Genomic DNA, 22,861 nt, shown 5'->3' with positions numbered 1-22,861 from the left:
TCCCACTACCCCACTGGCACTGATTTCTGACACTTTCTGACAACATTTCTGAATAAATGGAAAACCTAATACAAAAATTAATACTAATATAACATTATGATTGAAGTTAAGGGAACTGGCATGTCAGGGAGTTAATGTGTGCATTTCTAAGAAAAAAAAAAGTATTTGTTCACAATGTAAGGTTTATTTCTATTTCTTTTTCTATTCTTTGTCAATAATAAGCACAAAAGCCCTATTGTTAAATAGATGAATGCACTGTACAAAATTCACTGTCAGAAACTGTAACCATTTGTGATTTTCTTGTTGTTCTGTCCTGCAAACTTGAGTGAGGAGAACTTAAAAATGGCAACAACAAAAGAATCTAAATTTTCTAAAGTACACTGTTCCCCCATAAGCCACTGTAGTAAATAGTCAATAGTATTCTAAAAATATAGGGCTTTTTTTCTACAAAACATTGTAATAAACAGTCATTAATACAACTGAACCTTTTGAATTTGATCCACAAAGGGGTTATGATGGTAGTATACGTGACTTTGTTAGCTATTGTACCACACAGAATACAAATTATGATTAATGACTGAGTCAATTAGAGGTGTAATTAATTGTCAGAATGAAATTATACTAGCTATTTTTGAATTACATAAATTATTGAAGTGAAAGAGACCCACCACATGAACCTCAAGAACAGTTTCTGAAATGTACAGTAACCAACATGCACAATAAGGGTATTAGGTTCAGCAACTGCCATTATTATAGGAACATTAAACAAAAAGCATGGCTATTATTCCATTGTTTACATCATTCCATTTCTTTCATCATGGGTAAAATAAGCAGAAGTGAGTTTAACCTTTGTTCCAAGTTGCTATTTCTTTTTATAAAGGTTCTCATGCAGCAATATGAATTTTGCCTGTGGAAAGCTGTTAACAGTGTATGTTTTGAAACCTGGGGTTCACATAAAGACTAAAATCTTGTTTTGACATAATGTCAAGGATACACTTGACCTAAAACAGCGCACAAAAATGTAAACTACCAAGCTTTTTTAATTTTCAGCCTTAACATTCATTAGTGTTAGGATTTTTTTAATATAAATATTACACATAAAAGAAACTGCATTTATTGAAATAGCACAGCCCTGTAACACAGCTTATCTTTCACAACTTCATAATACAACAAACTGCTGCTAGTGATGTCAACATATATTTACCATCTTCCCTTCAGAGATTTTCTTTCTTTTCTTTTTCAAATAACAACTGCCTGAAAAGTTTCATCATCTATAAACATCAAGAGCTAAATATCAGAAAAGATCAAGGACTACAGGCCCAAGTCCCCACTCAGATCTCTATGAACTCCTGTTCTAATCAGCTGCACCTGCACTTCTGGAGAATGAAGGTGACCTTTAATTTTATAAGAACCTATGACAGTGGTGCTTCTTTGAATCTTGGAAGCTTCTTGAAATATGCAAAATTTACCAAAACTCAGTATTTTTCAACCTAGTAGTATACCTGGAAAACTCCTTTCAGTAGAAGACTTTCAATATTTTCTTTTCTTTTTAAACATTAACATCACTGCCAATCAATGTCTGATTTAATACTAGTATTAGAAGCAATAATGTCTTCTATGTCCAGTCAGCAAAAGCATATGGTACATGGAAATTTAAGAGAACTCCCTGAACATTAGCAAAATAATAAAACTACAAAAGGTTAAAGCTGCACTTTTATACCAAACATCTAAACTACCTCACCATCGCTCTTTTTTAAAATACTTATACCCAAAATCTCATGCTACTCCCAAGAATCTCATTGTGTCTGTGATCACAAAGCCTAGAATAATTTAAACTTAAATCATGCCCCTCTTCAGAAAAGATACAGAAATAATACATTTAGCCTTTTCTTTCTATACAGAATTACATGACAGTGTAATATTTTCAAAAAAGCAAACAACATTTTATGAGCTTTATGTCCTCAATCCCAAACACCCACCCAGACAATCAGGTCTTCAGAAGACTCATTTGCAGAGCTCATACCATACCTATGAGCTAAGCGTGACTGGCCAGACCAACAGAAACAAACTCTCTAATGTCTACATCACTAATTACAGCAGAGCAGTAATTAAGTTGCCCCTTGCCGATTCCATGAATGACAACAGGAGAACAATGGCGCAGCCTGATCAGAAATGAGAAACACACTCATCAGAGACACAACAGACAGACCAGTACCAGAGAACTATGACTATCTGTTCTTGCTGGCATCACAGACAACAAGAGCTGCACTGAGGCAGTCCTAGCCCAAGGAGACAGGTGGAGATTTTCACCCTGTATTTCCAATTCAAACCTAACATTCACATGCGACTCAGTTCATTTCCATAATTCTCAGGGTTTCAGGAAGAGATGAAACCATTAGTCTTTGAAACTGAATTTCCCTAACACAGTTTGGGGAGGTTAAACACTCCATTGATGTTGTCTGCAGTCACTTGCACACGTTGGCTCTGAATAAAATGAAAGAACATGGGGGCGGTGGTCTGATGAGGTTGGAGCTCCAATATAACCTCCCTAAAACACCTCCCTAAAATATCCCAGACTTGGAGCCTGAAGGCTAAGTGAGGGAGGGAAGTAGTCATCAAAATGAGCTTGGATGAAAGACATCATGCAGCTTCCACTGCCCCCTCAAAGAAGGTACAATCATCACCTACGTGTCCATTGTTAAGCAGGTGATGAATGGCAGAACAAGCATAAATGGAGTACAAAATGCTTTAAATATGCTCAAAGCCCAAGTCAGGTGTGACTTTTGCATATTCCTTTTGAGAACCACAGTAAAGAGCCTGCAGTGTGGTCTACAGGAAATCTGGTGACATATCTTTCATTGCCAACCACAAAGGTAGATTCCACAAAGAAAGGGAGTGCATCTCCCTAAAGCACCCTGGAATGGGCTCTGTCTCACTGCAAAGCTAGAATCATCTCCACTACAATGGCGACTTTGCAATGGGGATACACACAACCTGTAGCCAAAAGGTATAAATGAATTCCCCACTGGAAAACATTAGTGTTTGAATTTAATAATAAAACTGTTCAGCTTTCATAAGCTGATGTTGTGTCCATATTTTCTTTTCCTGTTGATACTACAAAAAAGGAAAAGGAAGCACTGTAAAACCATCTTTCTCCTGAAGTACAAGTAAATTGTTGTATGACATTAGAGCCAGAGCCTACCTACTTCTCAATAAAAAAGAATGGCAAGAAAAGATGCTGAAAGTTACTGAATACACAGACTGGAAGGTGCCCAAACCAAGCCCAAGACAGAGCAGATTTTAAACAACCTGTTCCTGAGTAACTAGAAGGGATGTCAAAACTTGAGGGAAGAATGGGATTTACTCACACCTCACAGGCTCACCTTCAGAGGTGTTGTTCAAGACAGGGTGTAAAGAACACACTCATTACAGCTCCCTGCTACCCTAGTGCTGCTTATGGCAGCTCTGAAACTGCATTGTCACAACTCCAGCAGAAATCTAGAAATTGAGGGAAATCTCTGGAAAATGGGCCTTTTTTTTAGATGCTGGAAGGAATATTCAGAATTGGCTAGATGCCACTTTTGAATCTTTGAATTAATTTCAGGTTCTGCCCATTTTGTGCCAAAATGCTCCTAGACTTCATAGGATATAGTCACTTGTTGCTTGTCACAGTGCAAGGTATAAGTTGACACAAAAATGACAAGATTGTACACATGATATTAGTTTTTGGGAGAGAGGCATGAGAACCCAGGGGATGCTGAAGTTCATCAGGTATCTCTGAAAAGTCACATGGAGAATAAATCTGTCAAAAGCACGGTAACTGGAGAGAGCAAACGTGACTTCCTAAGGCACTAGGAATTGGAGGTTGGTTGCTCCATTGGGAGGATACTCTCCTGGACTGCCCAGCTCAGCCATGACATGATAGATATGTTTTAGCTGAACTGGACTCTCCAAATGCCTCAAGTTTATAACAAACCTGTCAAAGCCTCAGTTTATATTCTTAAGGCTTAAAGCTTAAATTGGCACACTATAGGTGCCAACTCTGCAGTGGATCAGCCAGGCCTGCCTCAGGGATGGGATGAGCATTTGGCAGCAATAACAGCTTCAGCCACATAATTTTTGTCTGTCACCACTAGTCTATCAGAGCTTCAGGCCACCAACTCCTCCTAAGATGAATTCCATAATGTTTTAGGCCAGACACAGACAGACAGGCATGAATATGGACATGCAGCCACCTTGAGAGGTTTTAGATTAGAAATGGAGGCACCCACCAATGGATATGCTATCGTGGTTGGGCAGTTGGTACCTGGATGGGCATCTGCTTCACAGTTTTGGATCTAGATGCCATTAAGTCCATGCAAGTCCTGCTACAGACATGAAAGTTATGGGCCAGGACACAGAATAACCTTTCCGCTAGCCTGACTATATGTGCATTTCATCTGATAATATTCAAATTTCTTTAGCTACATTGTAATGAGGTTAAAGCAAGAAAAATTTCCCCACCCCAAATATTACAAATGTCAGTAATGAGAACAGTAAAAATGTCACCACACGGAGAAAAGAGTGAAATTAGCATATTTAGAGAATTATTATACCCACGAGTGAAATAATGCAATCAGCTAGCTGCAAGATAAAGCTAATTTGGTTTCCAACAGTTTATCAACAATGCACTGCTCCTTTGCATTAACAAATTTAAACGGTACCATATCCTGCAAGCAAGAATAATTCACACAGAATATTACACTGTGTTAATTAAATAGCTGGAATAGAAAAGGTCAGGCCATGACTGAAAGATGCGCATATGGGTTGTGAAGCTAGGAAAAGATGGAGCAATTTCAAATCAAGCAATCAAAATAAATTATTTTAACCATGATTAAGTCAATAATAAATATACCTAGATTTTTTTAGCCTATTTTGACAGCCCCTTTAGTCTGCTGCTGTTTTTCAGAATTTTTTCTTTCTTGCTGACCCATGCAAGAGTCGAAATATCTTTAAACCCATCATAAGATAATTTATCAAAGACTTATCCTGCTTATATTCAAGTTTTCTTTTGACTGTGCAGATAGTGAGAGGCACAAGCAATTTTTGCAGTTAAAAGGACACTGCAAAGCCCCATTTGCTTTATTTTTGGATGGGTTTCCTGCCACTAGAAACATGAAACCTCCATGACTACTGCGGTTAATTGAAAAATGTTCAAAGAAAGAAATATTTTTTCACTTTAGTTTACTTCTGCAAATAACAGCACTTTGGCTGAATGCCACCAAATCACTTAAATTATAGTAGTAACATAGCCCTTCTTAATTGAAAGAACACTTTGGCATAGGCTAAACTATGCTGAGGTGGTAATGTATGAAAAAGACTTAGTAAAACAGGGAATTAATCTCAGTTGGAGCCCCAAAGCACTACCAGAATATCCATCAGTCATGATGAAATCTGAATCTCATCCTGTATTTTTACTGTACTTTTGTCACTACAGCTGTAAACAGCAAACCAAAATTTTAGTTCATTTTCTGCATGTCCCCTCATTATTTAAATGTGTATGAATCTTATTTTTCCTGGGGAATTTCCTGAACTTTTCTAAACAAAATATAATTTGCTTTCTCATCATAGTTCTGCTGATTTCAGTCAGCATATACTTCCTTTTTGCACCTTCAGTCTAGCAAACAGAGCTGTGTGAACTAAACAAAATGCAATGTCGTATGTTTCATGAAGAATTTCACGTGAGTCTGTGGGTTTGGCCGCAAAACTGCGGACGAGCACCACGTGGAATTCAGCTTTGTGCTGCCCAGCACATCAAGACTACTGACACTGGATCTAAAACCAGCCCGTGGGGACCCCACTGTTCAGCTCTCCCCAGTTACACACACAGGCATTTATCGAGCCAACTTCCAGACTTTGTGACAGAATGCCTAAGCAAGCCACACTGAAATACCCAATTTTTTTTAAGGGAAGATGAAGCACTGTGCAGCATACGAGCCATTAATTTTATGACAAATGCAGATGGTTGATATACAGATAAATTCTCACACAACCTAACTGAAATAATATATGCTTCACTCTTTTTAAATTATAATAGTTTCTAATAAACACAGTGTCCCCCACATGATGGTATATTCACCTGAATTATTTCACAATGGATTTCAGTGCAGGTTTTACCTGAGCCCTACTGTTTATTCCCCCCAGTTCGGCCCATGGCTGATTTGTAACCACCTCAACTCAACACGCTCTCCTTCTCCCTTTAAAAGCACAGACTCCCCGCTGCGGTATTTCCCTGCGCGCAGGTACCCACGCAGGTTCAGCTGAGCGGGACGTGGGGGAGGAGGAGCGGCAGGGGAGGCTCAGCGGGCCCCGCTACAGCCACAGCCGCCGCCGCCTCCTGCTCCCCGTGCCCGCTGGGCCGGACCCGGAGCCTCCCCGCGCTGGGGGCCCGGGGGGCACCTACCCGGCGCAGGGGGACGGCCGCTCTCCGCCCCGGCCATGCTCCTGCAGCTCTTACTGCGGGGGCTCCGCTCGGCACGGCCTTGGGCGGCGGAAGGGGCAGCGCGGCCCGGCAGCGGCGGGGGCGGAGCCGGGCGGCGGCGTGACGCCGGAGCTCCGCGCGGCCCCGCCGGTTGGCACCCGAGAGGGGCTCTCGGGAGTCGCCCCCTCCTGCCCCGGACCCCTCTCCCGCGGGGTGACGGCCCAGTGGCCTCCCCGCCCGCACGCCCCCGCTGCCCGCCGGCGCGGCTCTCTCCCCGCGGGCGGCGGACCCGACTCTCGCCGCCGCCGCTTCCCTCCTCCCCTCGCCGGCGGAGGAAGGAGGCGGCCGCCCGGCCCTCCCCGACCGCGCATGCGCTGTGCGGGCCGGGGCAGCGCTTGCCGCGCTCGGGGGCTGAGGTGGTGGGTGTCCGTGTGCCCGGCCCCGTCCCCTGCTCCCCCGCGGCCCCCGGCAGCGCCCCGCAGATGGGCTTGGGCTGGAGCACCGCGGAGGAGCGGCGGCCCCTCCTGCCCGCCGCCGCCGCCGCAGGCGCGGCCGCAGGCGCGGGGCCGGCGGGGGGCCCGGCGGGGCGGCTGCCGCCGCTGTCGGGCCGCGTGTACGGGCGGCGGTGGCTGGTGCTGCTGCTGTTCTCGCTGCTGGGCTTCGCGCAGGGCCTGGTGTGGAACACCTGGGGCCCCATCCAGAACTCGGCCCGCCTGGCCTTCGGCTTCAGCGGCTGGGACATCGCCCTACTCGTCTTCTGGGGGCCCATCGGCTTCGCGCCCTGCTTCTTCTTCATGTGGCTCATGGACAAGAAGGGTGAGCGGGACCGGGGGCGGCGGGGCCGGGGGGTCGGGACTCCCCGCCCCGCTCCTTGCGGCTTCCCCCGGGCCAGGCGGGGACGCCGTGTCCGTGTCCCCCCGACACCGCGGTCCTGGGGCCGGGGGAGGGGGCGCCGCCACAGCGGGGGCGCTCGGGGCCGGTGGCCTCGGCCTTAAAAAGGGATGATTAATACTCAAAAGGCATCACGAGTGCTGCTTCCAGCACGCTGTCCAAACGAAAGCACATCAAAGTCCATTCACAAGGAAGATACTTAAGCTGTTCCTAGAGCTAAGCGGAATTAGGGCATCTGTCGTCGCAGCTGAGGTGTCGGTCTGGAGATGTGTGCCAGCCTGGCATTGCCGTGCCTGCGGCTGCTTGACCTGGAGATGGTCGTGATTTCTGGTGACCAGCTTTGAAACAAACACACGTAGATGTTCGGGTCAAATAATGTCACTGCTCAGGGCGGCCATTGCGTCTTAAAGAAGTACTTCGTTTTTAAAAGCAGGCTGGACACGAAGTCTGTGGTTTGCTTTTCACTGCGCTAGGAAGACGCAAAGACAGGGAACGCAAACCAGAAGTTGCACTTCGGGGTTTGGGAAGGCGAGCACAGGGGACAGTTCCCTAATTTGCATTCAGGTAGCAAACTTCTGAAAATGGTGTTTGTCTCTGGAGAACTTCTCCAGGGCCTGTGTGGTTTGTCTGTGGTTGCTCCTGGGACTGCTCCAGAGAGGTCAAGTACCTCTGTTTGCCGATTTGAGCTTTTGGGCCTAAATCCACAGAAGCGATTTATTTTAATTCCCGTTTAAACAGACCTTTAAACAGGAGATAGGAGCCAACAGACCCTTGTGGCTCCTGATGTTAAGTGATTATTCCATTTATTTAAGAGTTAATAGCTTGATTGTGGGAAGGGAAGGGAAGAGGGGAAAGTGAAAGCTGGGGAGGAAAGTTGTGTTTGAGAAGGACTGTGTCTTGAAATTGTAATTGCAGTTCCTAAATCTGAAGAGGCATTTTGGGAATAAAATGTACTGAGCTGAAAATACATTTTCCAAATGAGTCCATGGTGGCTGTACAGCCAGTCTTCTTTCAAGCCATTTAGACTTAAGTCAGCAATATATGTCTAGATTGATGTATAATAGTGTTGTTAATTATCTTTGGTTTGTACAGTGAAGACTGACTCTGCTCATGGTATGAAGGAAATAAAGCTAAATGTGAACCTATGCTTATAGAATTGAGTCTGTATTTTTATTTCTACATTTTCTATGAAGTTGGTCCTGAGCAATGTAAAATAATACTGAAAGAGTTTTGCAGTAACTCACTGAAGAAGGAACATTAGTGTTTTGTTGTTTTGTAATGTGATTACCTATGTAGTTGCTGGATTTCTTGGTTTCACATGTAGCTTCTTTTAGTGAGGATACGTATACAGGTGTTTTCTCATTTCCTTACCTGATGGCTTGGGTGTTTTTCCTACCTTTTTTTTAATCTCCATGTTCGTTGAAGGTACAGATATGACCTACCCCTTTGGTCTTGCTTTATTGCTTTCCTTGTCACGAGAATTTCGTTTGGTAACCTGAATAAAGCATTGGCTGTGTGCATAAGGAGTACATACGGGCTATAGAGCAAGTTCTTTGCACAGCCGCAGATTTTGTGAGGGCCCTGATTGTTTTCTTCTGTTTCTTTTATGCTGTTTTCTGAGTGAGGGTGATTCCCACAGAGAATGTGGTGCTGTTCACTTTGGAAGTGATGGTGGACTCCTGCCACTTTGTTTCTCAGGAGCAAAGAGGAGAGCTACTGAGCCCAGCTCTCCCGTGGGGCTCACGTCTACTGGAGGCACATTGTGTTGAGTTACCTGCTCTTTGGTGTACCAGAAGGAGCTTGACTCTGCTACTTAGAAGCTGTGAAGTTGGTTGAGTCAGACCTTGCAAGGGCAGTATTTCACATGTTGTTACACCAGATTTACTCTCTGTACCATGAATATAGGGAAGCTACACCATTTACTCTGTGGCTTCAGTCATCTGTCACTGGAGTTGGCTAGTAAGGGAGCTGTCAGGAAAAAATGTATTTGTGAAGTGTCAACATGTAAAACCTGGCATGTATCAGAAATATGACACTGTAGATGAGGCATGTCAGAATCTGAGAGGAGATTTAGCTGTTAGATAGTCCTATACTTCACAGTCAGAGGTAAATCTAACTGGTAAGTAGCTGCCTGCTGTCACTTAAGTCTGATTTTGTGTTATGATGCTTCTCAACAAGTCCAAAAGTATTTGTCTTTTTGGGTTTTACTTGTTCATTGCAGCACATGGTTCAAAACATAAATCTGTATCCATTTTTGTGCACCTGCTTCCTATTTCAGTAGTGCTTGTAAGGGTTTGGTCACTTTTTTTTTAACCTTTTAACTAATTAGAAATTGCAGGATTAAATATTCAGGAATAGGCATGTTAATAGCTGTACTTACAAGAAGCATTTCTTGGGCTCTGTGATTCAGTTCCATCACAGCTTCTCAGAGAAGTGTGGGGTCCTCTGAGCAGAGAGGACAGCAGTGTTTAGTTTTCTAACCTCAAAAAGTTTCTTGGCCTTTTTGATCTTTTCCCTCCTGGCCTTCTGAGAGTATCTCCTGGATTCTTTGTGGAGGTCTGTTTGCAGCTGACACAGGCAATGCAGTTGGAGAATAGGAGAAATACATGGGCTGGGAAAGGTGTATAGATGGTATCACTTCTGTCTCCCTGTGGAATTTCTGCAGAAGATGCTACTGGCAACTGTACACATCTGATGACCCAGAATAGGTCTTGGTGCCCGAAGTAGCATGACAAACTGTCTTGGTTGACTTAAGCCCATGTTCCTGTGGATCTATAGAGATATTATGTGTTCTATGAAATTTAGGGTAAATTTTCATCAGGAAGGTAGTGTTGGTCTTCAGGTGGCTGTAATTGCAAAAAAAAAAAGTAATCTATCTTGAAGGTCTGAACAGATGCAGAAGGAATAGACATTTTTTGATGGGTGTTGACAGTATTTTAAAGGGTCTTTGAGACACTGGAGGAAGCCTGGAGTTAGCTTGTGTCTCTGTAAGGTGTGTAAATTGAAGCTACTTTGTATTTTTGCAGAGCTCTTGTCATTCCCAAAAATACACTCGTTTTCAGATGCATAGTGAGGCTCACATGTCACAGCTGGAAGTTCTTTGGGGAGTGAGTTCTGTCCCTGCCTCCCAGCTTCCTCAGACATCCTCTGGGAGCTTTCCATGCTCCTTGGCTGGGTGCAGTATTAGGGACAGCAGTGGCATCTGTCACATTTCTTAGTCCTGTTCTGAGATGGGTGCATATTGAAACTCAGGAATTGTGTTTGCATGTGTCATTTTTGAGTATGTGCCATTTTGGGTGGGTTTGAAAACCCTTTTCCATAGGTAGAATTACAGATGTTGTCTTGGTTGTTTTTTTCTTAGTGAAGAAAGGTTAAAAGATGGAGTGTGCCATGGAGCTACATGTCTTATTATTTGGTGCATTTTCTTCATCAATAGAATTAGAGAGTCCTGGTTTAAATTGTAATTACCTTTAGAGTTTCAGTAAGACTGAAATTAAATGGGAAATTACTTCAGTGTGATATTGGATGGACCCTTGTTGTTTACGTGATTAAAATTAGCTACAATTTGTCACGTGATGCTTGAGTGTTTATGTACATTTTGTGCCTCAAGTGTTTCATTTCCTGAGAACTGTAAATACAAGCACACAGAACTGTTAGGATGTTTATATATCTAACTTGAAACTTACATCTTTCCCTGGATCTGGTTCACCAAAGGGGTTTTATTAAGCTCCTAGTTACAAGGTGAGACCTAGAAGCAGTACATGTCAGTCTTTATTATGTTCTCATATAAGCAAGAAGAGGCTTGCTTATTATTGTAAAGAATGAAACACTTTACAATAATTCCCATTAAACAAATTGAATAGAATGGTGATATTTTTCAATAATTGTTGGAATACAGTGAACACAGTCTTTTGGTCCTTTTTTATAAAATTATATATGCTTACATGGGTTGCATAGACAATCTTAGTAATTTTATTTTGCTGAAATTAAATTTATATAACATTGTTATTCTAGTGATTACATTATAAAGTAGAGAGAAAACTTAAATAATCAAATTCTGTGTTTTAATCAAGATTGTCTTGTCTGTATAAACCGTGGAAGTTTTTACTTGTATGAAGTTATTCCTTTCCTGAATATCAAACTCTTGATTTCTTTGCTGTCTGTTAGATCATGCTTCTCAGTTTCCTTCTCTGAGACATTTGACAGTTCTTATCTCTTTCACCTGGGAATTTTAATGCAGTCTGACCAAATAGTCATGAATATTGAGTACAGGTACTTAATTGGACCTTACTAGTATAAAAATGTCTTAATAACTGTTCTCTTTAAAATAAACTACACATGATGGATAAAGAGAATTCTGCATGGCAGCTTTCATGTTTGGAGTTCCCAGATTGGTGCTGCATGCATGAAAACACTGATTTTACTTTTAGGGGACCTTTGGATTCCTCTACCTCACATGTAGAGTCACTTGGATAGAAGGGAGATGACTACAAATGAACTTGTTCTCCCCCTAGGTTTTAACCTAGGAAGTATTTCTGAAATGCCTTTGGGTTTATTTTGAGAGATGTGAAGGTGGGTATGGAGGGGAAACAGGTGGTTGTTCCAGAAGTTGGTGGAAATGTCAATGGCCAAGTGAATCCAACAGATGGAGAAGATTTTCTGAAGTGTTTCCGTTGCTCTTGGCATCTCAGAGTCCTTCTCTGTCATTCAGACTTTTGGACAATTTTATAGTAACTATAAATTGGAGCATGTTAGTAGTAACTTATAAAAATGGCTGATAGGTTCCACTTGTGAAATAGATGGACAGTGTGAAGTACTTTCCATGGTGGCTTTCACAAGAAAATGCAGAGTTTTTGATGGAAGTATCCATAGTTCTGTCATGTCACAAGTGACCATAAGCACATGGGGTTTTGCTTAACAGGGGAAGGACAAGAACCTTTAAAGTCTGAGAATTTACACCTGTGGTGAAGAGACACATTTTCAGCTCTTATTCATTGTGATCTCAGAAATAGATTTTTCTTATCTCAGATGCATGGCTGTAAGATGTGTGCCCAATATTTCAAAATTACCAATTTGATAATTCATGTGTCAAGTTCAACTGTGAGCCTCAGCTAAAAATGTCTGGGATAAGACTCAGCATAAGGCTGTAAAACTTTAATATAATTGGGTGACATCAAGTCAAAAGGATTTGCACAGTTCAACAGTAGAAAAGGTTTATACAGACATTATGGCTTTGGGAGGTTAGTACAGCCTACAGGAAAGAAATACCCATGGGAAAACTTAGATATGAAAATGTGGGTAGAATAGCAAGGAGCCAGTGAGAAAGGAAAGTGTACAGAGGGTAATCTTATAAACAACTGATTCTACTGAGTAACATTTATGTTAATGGCAAAGGTCTTAACTCGAACAAGAGCAGGAGAAGGCTCTCTTGGATTGAATGAAAGCTAAATGTGAACTTAGTGCATCACTTAAAAAGAAGAGTGGGGGGAGAATGCCTTGACTCATAAGAAGTGAAAGGTATGTGTATTTGGTGAAAATGCAAGTGGTTGATGCACTTAAACTAAACACAAAAGAAGTTTGAAGGAAAATACCTGTTTTACTCCAGTCTTTTCTCTCACATCCTGTAGACACCTTCCACTGCATGCTGTAAATTATGCCGATTTCATTATCTTGTAAGTGATACTGATCCACACCTATCAAATCCCGTGAAAGGGATTAATGTTCCTAAATAACAAATCTTGGAAGAAATGAGATGAAGTGTTGCTTTTCATGTGGAGAGATGAAAGGAGCAATTAGAGAGCTGAATATGGGTAAATCCCACTAGAGCATATATTTTATCAGCTTGATTTTACAAAACTTATTTTGATGAGTTGCTGGTGCGCATGTTTGTAAAGACATATTTTTCTTCTATACCATCAGAAGAAAAGAAAAAGGAAGACCGAACCAAACTTAGCTTTTGTTGCTTAATTTTATATACTGTGGCTACATGAAGGGCCACAGAGCATTTGTGCAAGTGCTTGCAGGAGTGAAGACTCATTAGAGAATTGACTGGCTCACCCTCACTGGAGTCAGACATTCTGCAGAAGAGCTTAGCAACATAGAGTGGTTTAATTAGATCTGATGAGTTGTGTTAACTTGGTGCCACTGTGATTCATCATAGCAATGCTAGCTTGATTCTTAGCAGCACTTCTCATACCTCCTGCTGGGCCAGGTTGAGTTGAAAGCATTAGTCGTGGCTGTGGATAGATGTCCTCTTCTGGAGCTAGTTCTTTCTGTTTGGTGGGATCACCCCCCATCTCTGCTTTGTACCGTGTTCCTACATACATTCTCTTTGTTCTGCCCCCCTTTAGGCAACTGCTGTGCTCTTTGTACTCCTCACACATCTTTGCAGTGGTGCTGGGACAGCTGTTTGAAACACCACATGCTGAAGCACATCAGGAAGCTGCATTGGATTTAAAAGAACTTTTCCATGATGGGAAGTAAAATCCTAACATGTTTGCATGGCCCATATGGGAATAATAATGACCATGCTATCTGAGGCTCTGCACAAACAGACACAGTGAGTGGGGAGGTAATGGCCATAAACTAAAACACAAGAAGTTCCACCTCAACATGAGGAAGAACCTCTTTACATTATGGATGGCAGAGCATGCTGCCCAGGGAAGTTGTGGAATCATGTCTCCTTCCTGGAGACATTCAAAACCCACCTGGATACATTTTTATGTAATGTGTTCTAGGTGACCCAACCTTGGCAGGCAGGGGTGTTGGACAAGGTGATCTCCGGAGATCCTTTCCAACCCTAACAATTCTGTGATTCTGTGTGTAACTTGATATACCCTGATGTTGACAAATTGGTGAATAGGGAAATCATTTACCAGTGTGGAATACAATCCCTTACTTTTCTTATGCAGCTGCTGACACAAGCAGAGGTAAAGCACTTAAGCATCCCAGAACTGGGTCAGGACACAGCCCCATCTAAGAAGGTATTTTGTCAACAGTAGCTTTTAGAAGTTGACTACAGGGAGTTTAACACTAGTGCAGCTGTGCACTGATACATCCCCTGTTGTATGCTCATATATTTTTACTACCCCTCATAACCTTCTCTTGACCCAAGTTGGTTCTAATCTGAACTCTTTCACCTTCTCTACTTCCTGCCTCACTGGTCTTGTGTCATGTCCATCTTGCCCTCCCATTTCCCACTGCTCTCCACTCCTTGGTTGTTGAGGAGTAGGAGAGGTTGGATGTGAGAAGCTCAGGGCCTAAAGGAGTGAGAAAAGCCCTGGGATAGATGGAAAGAGAGACAGAAGAGGAAGAGTATGGGACAAGGTAGTTGGTGAAGCTGGGAGGCATGGATGCAGAAGCAAGATCAGGAGCCAGAGGGCAGGGAGTGCTGAGGATGGGAAAGGTGGAAGAACGAGTTGAATAAGAGGCACAGGGAAAAGGACACTGAGTGAGCAAGAGGCAGAAGGAAATGTGACTTAAGTGGCCAGCAGCAAATAGTGGGGTGGCAGGTGCCTGCACAGCACCACAGGTCAGCAGCATGGTTTTTGTGAACTGCCTTGGGGGGCGCTTTTAAATCCAGGAGAAGGGAATCTCTTGGAGCGCAATTGACCTTTTTGCCTTTACTTATCTCCAACAAAGGCCCCTGTGTTTTGCCTCTTCACAGCCCAGCCTCTGAACTCTGCCTGACACTGTCTCTTGTCAGGCAGAAGGTGAATTGGCCCTTCCTTCACCCTCCCCTTCCCTGTGGTGTCCCAACCACAACCATCTGCTCCCTGTGGGGCTCTCTGGGTGCTGCTGACGCAGAGGAGGGCGGCTGTTCCTGCTGTTCCTTCTTCTGCGGGTTCGGTGGTGACGGATGTCTGGCCTCGTGATGGAGGCACAAGTGGGATGCTGGGGTGGATGTGGCCCTTCTGACTGATATCTCTCCCCTTCTGGAAAGCCTTGTAGAATGGGACAATAAACACTAAAATACTGTTTTGTTGTCCACTGCCTTGCTGCATTTTGAAAGCATTTAAATTTTACCAGTCTCCTTTCTTTTAGAAGGTTTTAACAGTGTGGCAGCTGTGCTACATAAAGGTAGTTGATATAACATAAATGACAACAATAATTTCACTTTTATCAAAATCCCTCAGGTTTTCTTGTAGACTTTTATGATGACAGTAGTAAAGTACTTAGGAAAGTTGTATTGGATTTGTTTTGCTAGCTGTATGTTTATACTGTATTTATAATTCCCAACTATTAGTTTAGAATTCCATTAAAGAGAAGGAAGAGTAGATCAGGTGTTGGGTTGCAAAAGCTGAATCTGTTTCCTTTAAAGAAGACAGAGTCTTTCCTTCAAAGAATTAACATGGTATTTATTTTTCCTATCAGAAGAAACTAAGTATGAACAAAGACCATTTTCACTTGGTAATGCTGAACTAACACAGCTTTTCTGATTTCTGAATTCCAGTAACAGCCTTACAGAACTGCAGAAACATAACAGTTTTTATTCATTATTTTTGGCCAATATTTTAGGCATTAACTTCATATTATGTTTCAGGAGTGAAAAAAAAAGCTGAAGAAAATGCAAAACTGAGCTTCATTAGTTCTTAACAGAGTTTGGATATTTTCTGCATTGCTGATTTCTACCTGTATATTTTTATTTTTCTGGTAAGAACTGCCTTGCTTGTGGGAAAGGAGCTGTGTAAAACAGGGGTATTTGTATTTGCTTCCCTTTTCAGAGCTGAAGAAGTAGAGAGTGCATAACACGGGCCCTACAATAATCTTCCCTTTTGGGAAAATCTGTGGTCTGACATTGCCAAATAAAAATATTTGGTTTATATGAAATACTTGTTTAAAAACACCCAAACCCATGGTCAGTGCTGAGGAGAGCAGAACTACATTTAAGAAACGTGATGTTTTGGTAATTGTTACCATATTTTGCTAATTTTCTTGGAGAATGTTTGGATTCTCCCAGTGGCAGCCTGGTATAGCCTCAGCTGAGCAGGCTGAAGACCTGGTACAAGTTTCTTTAAGAATTTTTTTAGTTATAATCCCAGGGCAAGAGAAATTGTGGCTTGCCTTGCCTTTCTCTCAGTGGTGATGTTCAGAGCTATTCCATCACTTCCTGCTGTAATTTGGTTTTATTAATGCTTCTCTTGTGCATGTGCTATTGTGACACTGTAGCTATAATTGTGCTGCAGGAGCTTGTGATTAATGCTCCAACTTCCTCAAAAGCTACAAATTTAAGCTTTCTCATGCAGATTTTTAGAAGAGAGGATTTTTAGATTTTTCCTCTTTTTAGAGCTGGAGATCTGTGTGACTCAGCCGGGAGTGATGTGTTTTGAAAGTGAGAGGTCTTCTGCTTTTTCCAAAGTCTGTCAGTGTTTTTCTGGAATACAGGACACCAAGTATAACTGCACCTAGGAACTCTTTCTGTTTTATTTGGTTATTTTTGATGAGTGCCACCCCTTTTGAATACTTGAGAGAGGTGGAATTGTTACATTTTTTAATTAATCATGTGAACCTAAAGAATTGATCAGGAATCTTAAAAAATACAGTGGGTTTAGGATCCGTTGCAGCATTACAGTTCTGCAAATGGTGTCTTTTAGAATGAACTGTGTACCCTAAATAGTGCCTGATGTATTTTAATGTTAAAATACCATTGAAACTGTTCACACAGCGAAAAATTGAAAGCTCACTCCAGTAACCTTTCTGACAAGTCACAAGACCTGCATGGATATTACATCAATGAGGCTCTTACAGCTCTTTTTTCCTCAACTCTCAACAGGGATAATAAAAAGGAGAAACTTTTTGTGCTTAGTGTCCTGCTTAGTGGATGTGCTAGGCAGTACTTAGTGTAGCTGCCAATCCTTGCTGCACAGTTGCTTCTTGATACTCTGTTGTGGCAAATCAAACTGCCTCTGTATTTCTTAAAACGAAGAATTTCATGCACCATTGGGTGGTGTGGGCAAGTACCACCAAGATAATGGCAGAACATCTTCCCTCTTAAATGTATACAAGAGAAATTGTTTTTCCTCCCTGTCACCACAGGTAAGGCTCTGTAGTTAGCTGTGTGGTAATTGAGCCTGCTGTGCAATTGGAGTCCTTGAAAGGAGTGGGAAGAGAAAAGAAAGAACTTCCCTTCCTTGTTCAGTGCTGTAAGGGCTCTTGTTCATCCTCAAATACCATAATAAGAGCTTGAGTGAAGCTTCTTGTCTTGTACTTTCTGTTGACTTGTTAGTGAACATCCATAGTTTAGCTTCAAAGTTAATGAGGAGATTTAGCCCCCAGCTGCATTATTGGCTATTTTTGTCACTTGTTCTGCATCTCTCAGTATTTATACAGTGGCACATGTACGCACACACAGGCTCCATTACGCAGATTTCATTTTATCAACTGGCAAAGGTGGATTCAATGATTCACCTGAATCTTCGTGTTTTATTAGATCCTGGAGTTGAGAGTAGAAAGCAGGTAACTGAGGTGAGAGAAGAAAGACTAACTCTTAAAAGTGTTTGTTGATTTCACAGATTTAGTAAGCACTCAAATAGCTCTTTTCTCTTGTATCCAGGCACTGCACTGATCTCAAGTGAAGAGAAGCTGTTTTACTAGACTTTCTAATTCTAATGGTCAGACCAGTTCCTGTTTCCACATGTTTATAACCTGAATAAACAAGCAGAGGGGGGAAAAAGAGGTGAAGCAGAGGAGAAGTGGCCTGCCCAATTCCATAAGGCATGTCAGGAGATGCAGGTCCTGCTGCCCCAGGCCAATGCTCTTCTCTAAGATGTGCTGGAAACATTAAGAGAGGTTCATTGCACTTGGATTAGTTGCAGATGAAATGGATGCTTTCTGCAGTAAAATATATAATAACAATAATTGGCTAAAATAATTGTCTACTTTGAAGCCAAGAAACATAGTATTAAAGAATAGCAGATATTCTAATAAAGCATCTAAAACTGATTCTAAAATCATCATTTTAATCTTCAGGCAAATACCATTCAACTCAGCACTTTGTTTATCTGTTCAGGCAAAATGTCAGTCTATGGATTGCTAAATAGAATTTACATCACTTGCAATGCAGATTTTTTAATCTACATCTTTTGCCATTTGTTTTTCCATTGTTGATGTTAAACTGTAAGCATGCTTCAAAATCCTTTGCTGACATATGGAATGAAGCTTCAGTACTTCTAAACTACGTTTTCAAATATCCAAAAGCTCAGATTAGGCCTGTGCAGTTCTTAAAAGTAGGACTACTTTATTTACAGTAGCAGACTTTTAAATTGCTGTACAAACTCTGAAATACTTCCTTTGTATTTACAGGTGTAGTCTGTCAGCAGCTGTGGTTAAATCCATGGTAGTGGAGCTAACTGTGTAAGACACCATAGAAGAACTTGGGTCATTAAGTTTGTAATCACTAAGTGTGGAGGAGTTGAGAGCAGAAGAATTGTGATACTTTTCTTGACATATTTTTAGAGATTGACTGTGTGCTTGCCTAATATACTGGGATAATGTTAAAACAGGATAGATCAACTACTCCCATTGGCTTGGCCTCGTTGATGCAGATGAGATGAAAGCACCCTGCAGCCTCTTAACATGGTTGTGATTGCTTGTGATTCTTTCAAACAGATGCAGTCAAATTCTTATAGAGTACAGAAAAATAAGGACTTTAATATGCCTACATGAATGGTGAAGGGAGTTGAAGAAGAAAAATACCATAAAGCAGGTATTTACAATACAATCCAGAAGTGCAATTAGAGTATGAAATGCCTAAGTGTCTTGGTTTCCTTACAGTCAGGGTGCACAGAAAGAAAGATGCTCAGGATTTGTGGAGTGGTTGCGTGATTGTCGTAATTCTCAATTTTATTAGATTTAGCTTTACTTCTCACAGTTATGTTCTACCAGCCACTATATCTGCTTTAGTGGTTACATGTGTTCAGTCACTTTCCTCAAGATGAGTGTCCTCTCTGAAACCCTTGACTGGCTAAATCTTGTGCTTTAAGTCTCTTAGTTGTATTATGATTTTTTACGAGATTCTTAACTAACCTCAAAATTTGTGAGGGATGCTCTTCTTACAAGGACCCACATGATGACTTTTATGCAGAGAATGCATAAAAGCATCTTCTTCATCTGAGAGGTACACTGAAAAAAGGTGGGGATGAGTGTTTGCCCTCATACTTACAAGTTGTGCATGCAGCCTTGCTGTGTCTGTCCAATAAGTGCTAGCAGCAGAAATAACTATCTTTGGGTCAGATCTGGTCCCTGGCACCAGTCTGTCTTCCTGATTTTACAGGGACTTCCCTGTGGGTTCCCTTGCATCAGTGGTGACAACACTTCTGAAATACTGGCTCTACTGAATTTCTGACCCTGATAAGAAAGACTTTATCAAACCACAGGAACTATTTTACTTGAAGTTCCCGTGTTTATACATACAGAGTTTGTTTCCTCAAATTTAAACTTTGCAAATAATTTATATAGGAATTTCAAAGTCCTCCTGATAACCTGGGTGTTAACTGGGCAGCTGTTGCTGACAGATTCTGTTGCAACAGCTGTAAGATATAAAGAGAAATTGCCCTTCTGGAGATCATCACCTCTGACATCTACACTTCAAGAAGTTTCTAGTACATATTTTATCTGGGCATCTCAATCTACCAGTTCTTCATGTTAGAAATTGGAGCACAGTGTCTAGTGGAATCTGCCCTTGCCCTGCAATTCTCCACTGAAGGATAGAACTGGGCTGTGTTATGGATTTGTACAGGAAAAGATCTTTTTGTATCCTAAACAAGACTGGGGGTTGAAAGGAAGCTCTGGGTCTAATTTATTTCGGACAGGTTCTGTATGACAGAGCTCAGTTCTTACTTTTTGATGCCAGGGGGATGCTTTCATCTGTCTTGCAGAATGTTTAAATTGAGTTGATGTCATTTTCAGTCAGAAAAAAAGTACTCAAGTCCTAAATCTTTCCTGTTGAAATTTGGCTGCTATCTTGGCAGTGCCACATAAAGCCAGGGGAATGGATGGAAGCACTTGGCTTCAGTTTGTTTTGAAAACATAGCTTAATAAGAGGTGTCTGTACCAGGAGCATCAGCATCATGTAGCCAAAGAGAAAGGGAGGTCCAGGTTGTGCTTAATAGGATACTATGATATCTTGGCCCTCAAACTAGGAATAATTTTGGATTAACTATATATGACCTGGTAGTTGTTCTCTCCTGCATGCAGTCTTGTATTTGGTTCCCAGTTTCTCTTTCTTTTGAGTGTAGTTGATGCTATTTTTGAGTGCCTGTGTAGATTCTGAGGCAGGCCCAATATACCGACTTTTCAAGTTTGTTCCATGTGTTAGCAGAAAGACTGGGACCACATCTTGGCTATGAATTTTTTTTGCATCAGTGAAAAGGTTCTTTTCTTGTGAGAGTTGTATTGCTTGATGCAAGGATGCCTCTTCTGAAAGAGGATTGATGCTTATCCTCCTTAATGATGCTAGTCAATTTGGCAAAGAGCAGGCGCAAGGAAGTTTTATTCTCTGAGTTTAGTAGAAAGCTAGAAAATTTTTATTTTAATCATGACAAAGAAAACTGATCTTATGAGAATGTCATGGCTATTAGTACAATTGTGCTAGAATTACATTTAAAATCCAAAGATTTCCAGAAGATAGTCAGTGATGAACAAGGAAGTTCTGGGCAGGGATTTCAGGATTCCATGATAAAGGGAGCTGTTTAATTAAACCTTTTTTTTTTAATTATAGCTAAACGTAAAGGCATGTGTCAAGAAGGGAGAGAAACAGACCCATTGTATGAAATGGAGAATTGGTATCCAGCAAAGAAATCCATTTAAAAAGGATGCTTGAAAACCAAGGAGGCCATTTAGACAAGACAATCCCAGGACCAAAAAAAAATTGTGGAAGACTTGGAGCTCAATACTTTGCTTACTGAACCCAAATGTAAAAGTTCTTTTTTATTGGTTTATTTCATAGAAGGAAACTTACAGGAACTGTGCTTTCTTTTATCAAGAAAGGCAAACCAAGAATTTGTTTGAAAACTGAATTTGCTTTAAATTGGAAGGAAAAGCGCAATTTAACAGTGAGTTGTTGAAACAGCTGTTGACATTAGTGAGCTTTTAGTTTCCTGGTGAGTGTGGATCAAGACAAAATTTTATGTTTATTTTCTCTTAGCTAGATATGTTTTAGTCAAAATAAGAGTAGTTAAGAAAATGCTCTCAGTTCAGTGTCAGAAGGGACCATTCACGCTTTCAGCCTGGTCTTTAAGAACTATGAAAATGTGCAGCAGGCTGATGTCACTCGCTCCTAATTAGAGCCTTGTTGTGCTCTATATTTGTGAGAACCGATTTTAGTATCTGCAGCTGAAGGAAGGAAACTCCTCAAATGTTAATGCATCCAAGAGTAGGGGATGTGAGCTGTAGGAGGGAAATCCGCTGCTGCCATGCCAGGTGGAGGACTGTCAGCCTTTCCCCTGGCCAAACTTCCATTAAAAAAGGAGGAAGGTGAAAACTTTTCTATTTTTTTGCACATCCAATTAGAATTTCCCTGTCAGATGAGTGCTCCATTAGGAGGGGGAGGGAAAAACCAAACCTAACCAATACCTGCTGTGTATGTGATACTCTGAGCTAGATGCTGCTGCTTGCAGTGGTCTGTAGCTGGGGAACAGAGTGGGCTGCAGTACACCAGCCCCAGCTGAGGGATGCACAGGGACATGTTAACCGTGTTCTCTTTCTGAATGACAAACTGCAATGTATAAGTAGTTGGAATGAGGACTTCATTATAGCCATACAACATCTTTTATGAAGTTTCTTAAACTGGGCATGATAAATCACTTGCTGGGTTACAAGTCAGTAATGAGGGAGATAGGGGAATGCATTTTCTTTTCATGGACTTTAAAAAGCATCGTGGAAGTAAGGCATGCTGGAAGAGTTGAGGGGGATGCAGCACCCACATGTTGGATGCTTTTGCTTGATGTTGCTGTGAGGGAGCTGGAGAGCAGCTGGGTGCCACTGGCAGCCACTGCCTCCCACTCCTGTGTGAGACCACATTCCAGTATGGTGGGGGTTTTCTTGTTTTCTGTGTTGGGCTGTCGATGCTGGAGGGCATTAAGAGGAGAGTTCAGAGGACTGTGGGTGGGGAGTTCATGCTAAATCTGTAATAGTGGCAGGAGTTTGGGGGTAGTTGTTTTAAAAAGAAACCAGCGAATGCAGCTTGGACTGCTGAAGTCATAAAGCAGACGGTGTTATGAGCCACAGGAGGGCTAAACAGTTGAACAATATCAGCTGTTTCACTCATAAATGATAATTAATATGTCTCTTTTATTACCAGCTCAATTTCTGCTGCTAGCTTGGACTTTTCTGTTACTGTCAACGATGGTTGGGTTTTTTGAACGTGGCCACAGTTTGCTCAGGAGCCAGTGCCACCTGTGGGGCCCAGAAACCTGCAGCAGGGTGAGAATGAGCAGCTACAGAGACAGGCTCTAAAGAACAGAAAACTTACTACACTGGGATAAAGTCTCCTTTAAAGGAGTTTCTTCCCTT

The 22,861-nt window shown here is 41.8% G+C and overlaps 2 protein-coding genes across 3 annotated transcripts in view; one reads left to right on the top strand and one right to left on the bottom strand.

Moving 5' to 3' along the window:
* Positions 1-6,543, bottom strand: part of HSPBAP1 (HSPB1 associated protein 1) — a 37,427-nt gene extending 30,884 nt beyond the window's left edge. For both annotated transcript variants that reach the window (XM_018072699.2, XM_018072700.2), the window contains exon 1: positions 6,443-6,543. In XM_018072699.2, the coding sequence (XP_017928188.1) occupies positions 6,443-6,479 (37 nt within the window). In that variant the 5' untranslated portion in view covers positions 6,480-6,543. The remainder of the gene's footprint in view (positions 1-6,442) is intronic.
* A 399-nt stretch (positions 6,544-6,942) lies between these two features.
* SLC49A4 (solute carrier family 49 member 4) overlaps positions 6,943-22,861 on the top strand; it is a 63,564-nt gene continuing 47,645 nt past the window's right edge. Inside the window, 3 exon segments of the mRNA XM_029959833.1 lie at positions 6,943-6,987; positions 6,989-7,019; positions 7,022-7,276. Of these exon segments, the coding sequence (XP_029815693.1) occupies positions 6,943-6,987; positions 6,989-7,019; positions 7,022-7,276 (331 nt within the window).

This window comes from Manacus vitellinus, unplaced genomic scaffold (assembly GCF_001715985.3).
Source record: "Manacus vitellinus isolate BGI_N305 unplaced genomic scaffold, ASM171598v3 scaffold_22_pilon, whole genome shotgun sequence".
Taxonomy (NCBI): Eukaryota; Metazoa; Chordata; class Aves; order Passeriformes; family Pipridae; genus Manacus; species Manacus vitellinus.
Note: the sequence above shows the minus strand (reverse complement) of the source record. Positions and strands in the feature narration are given on the sequence as shown.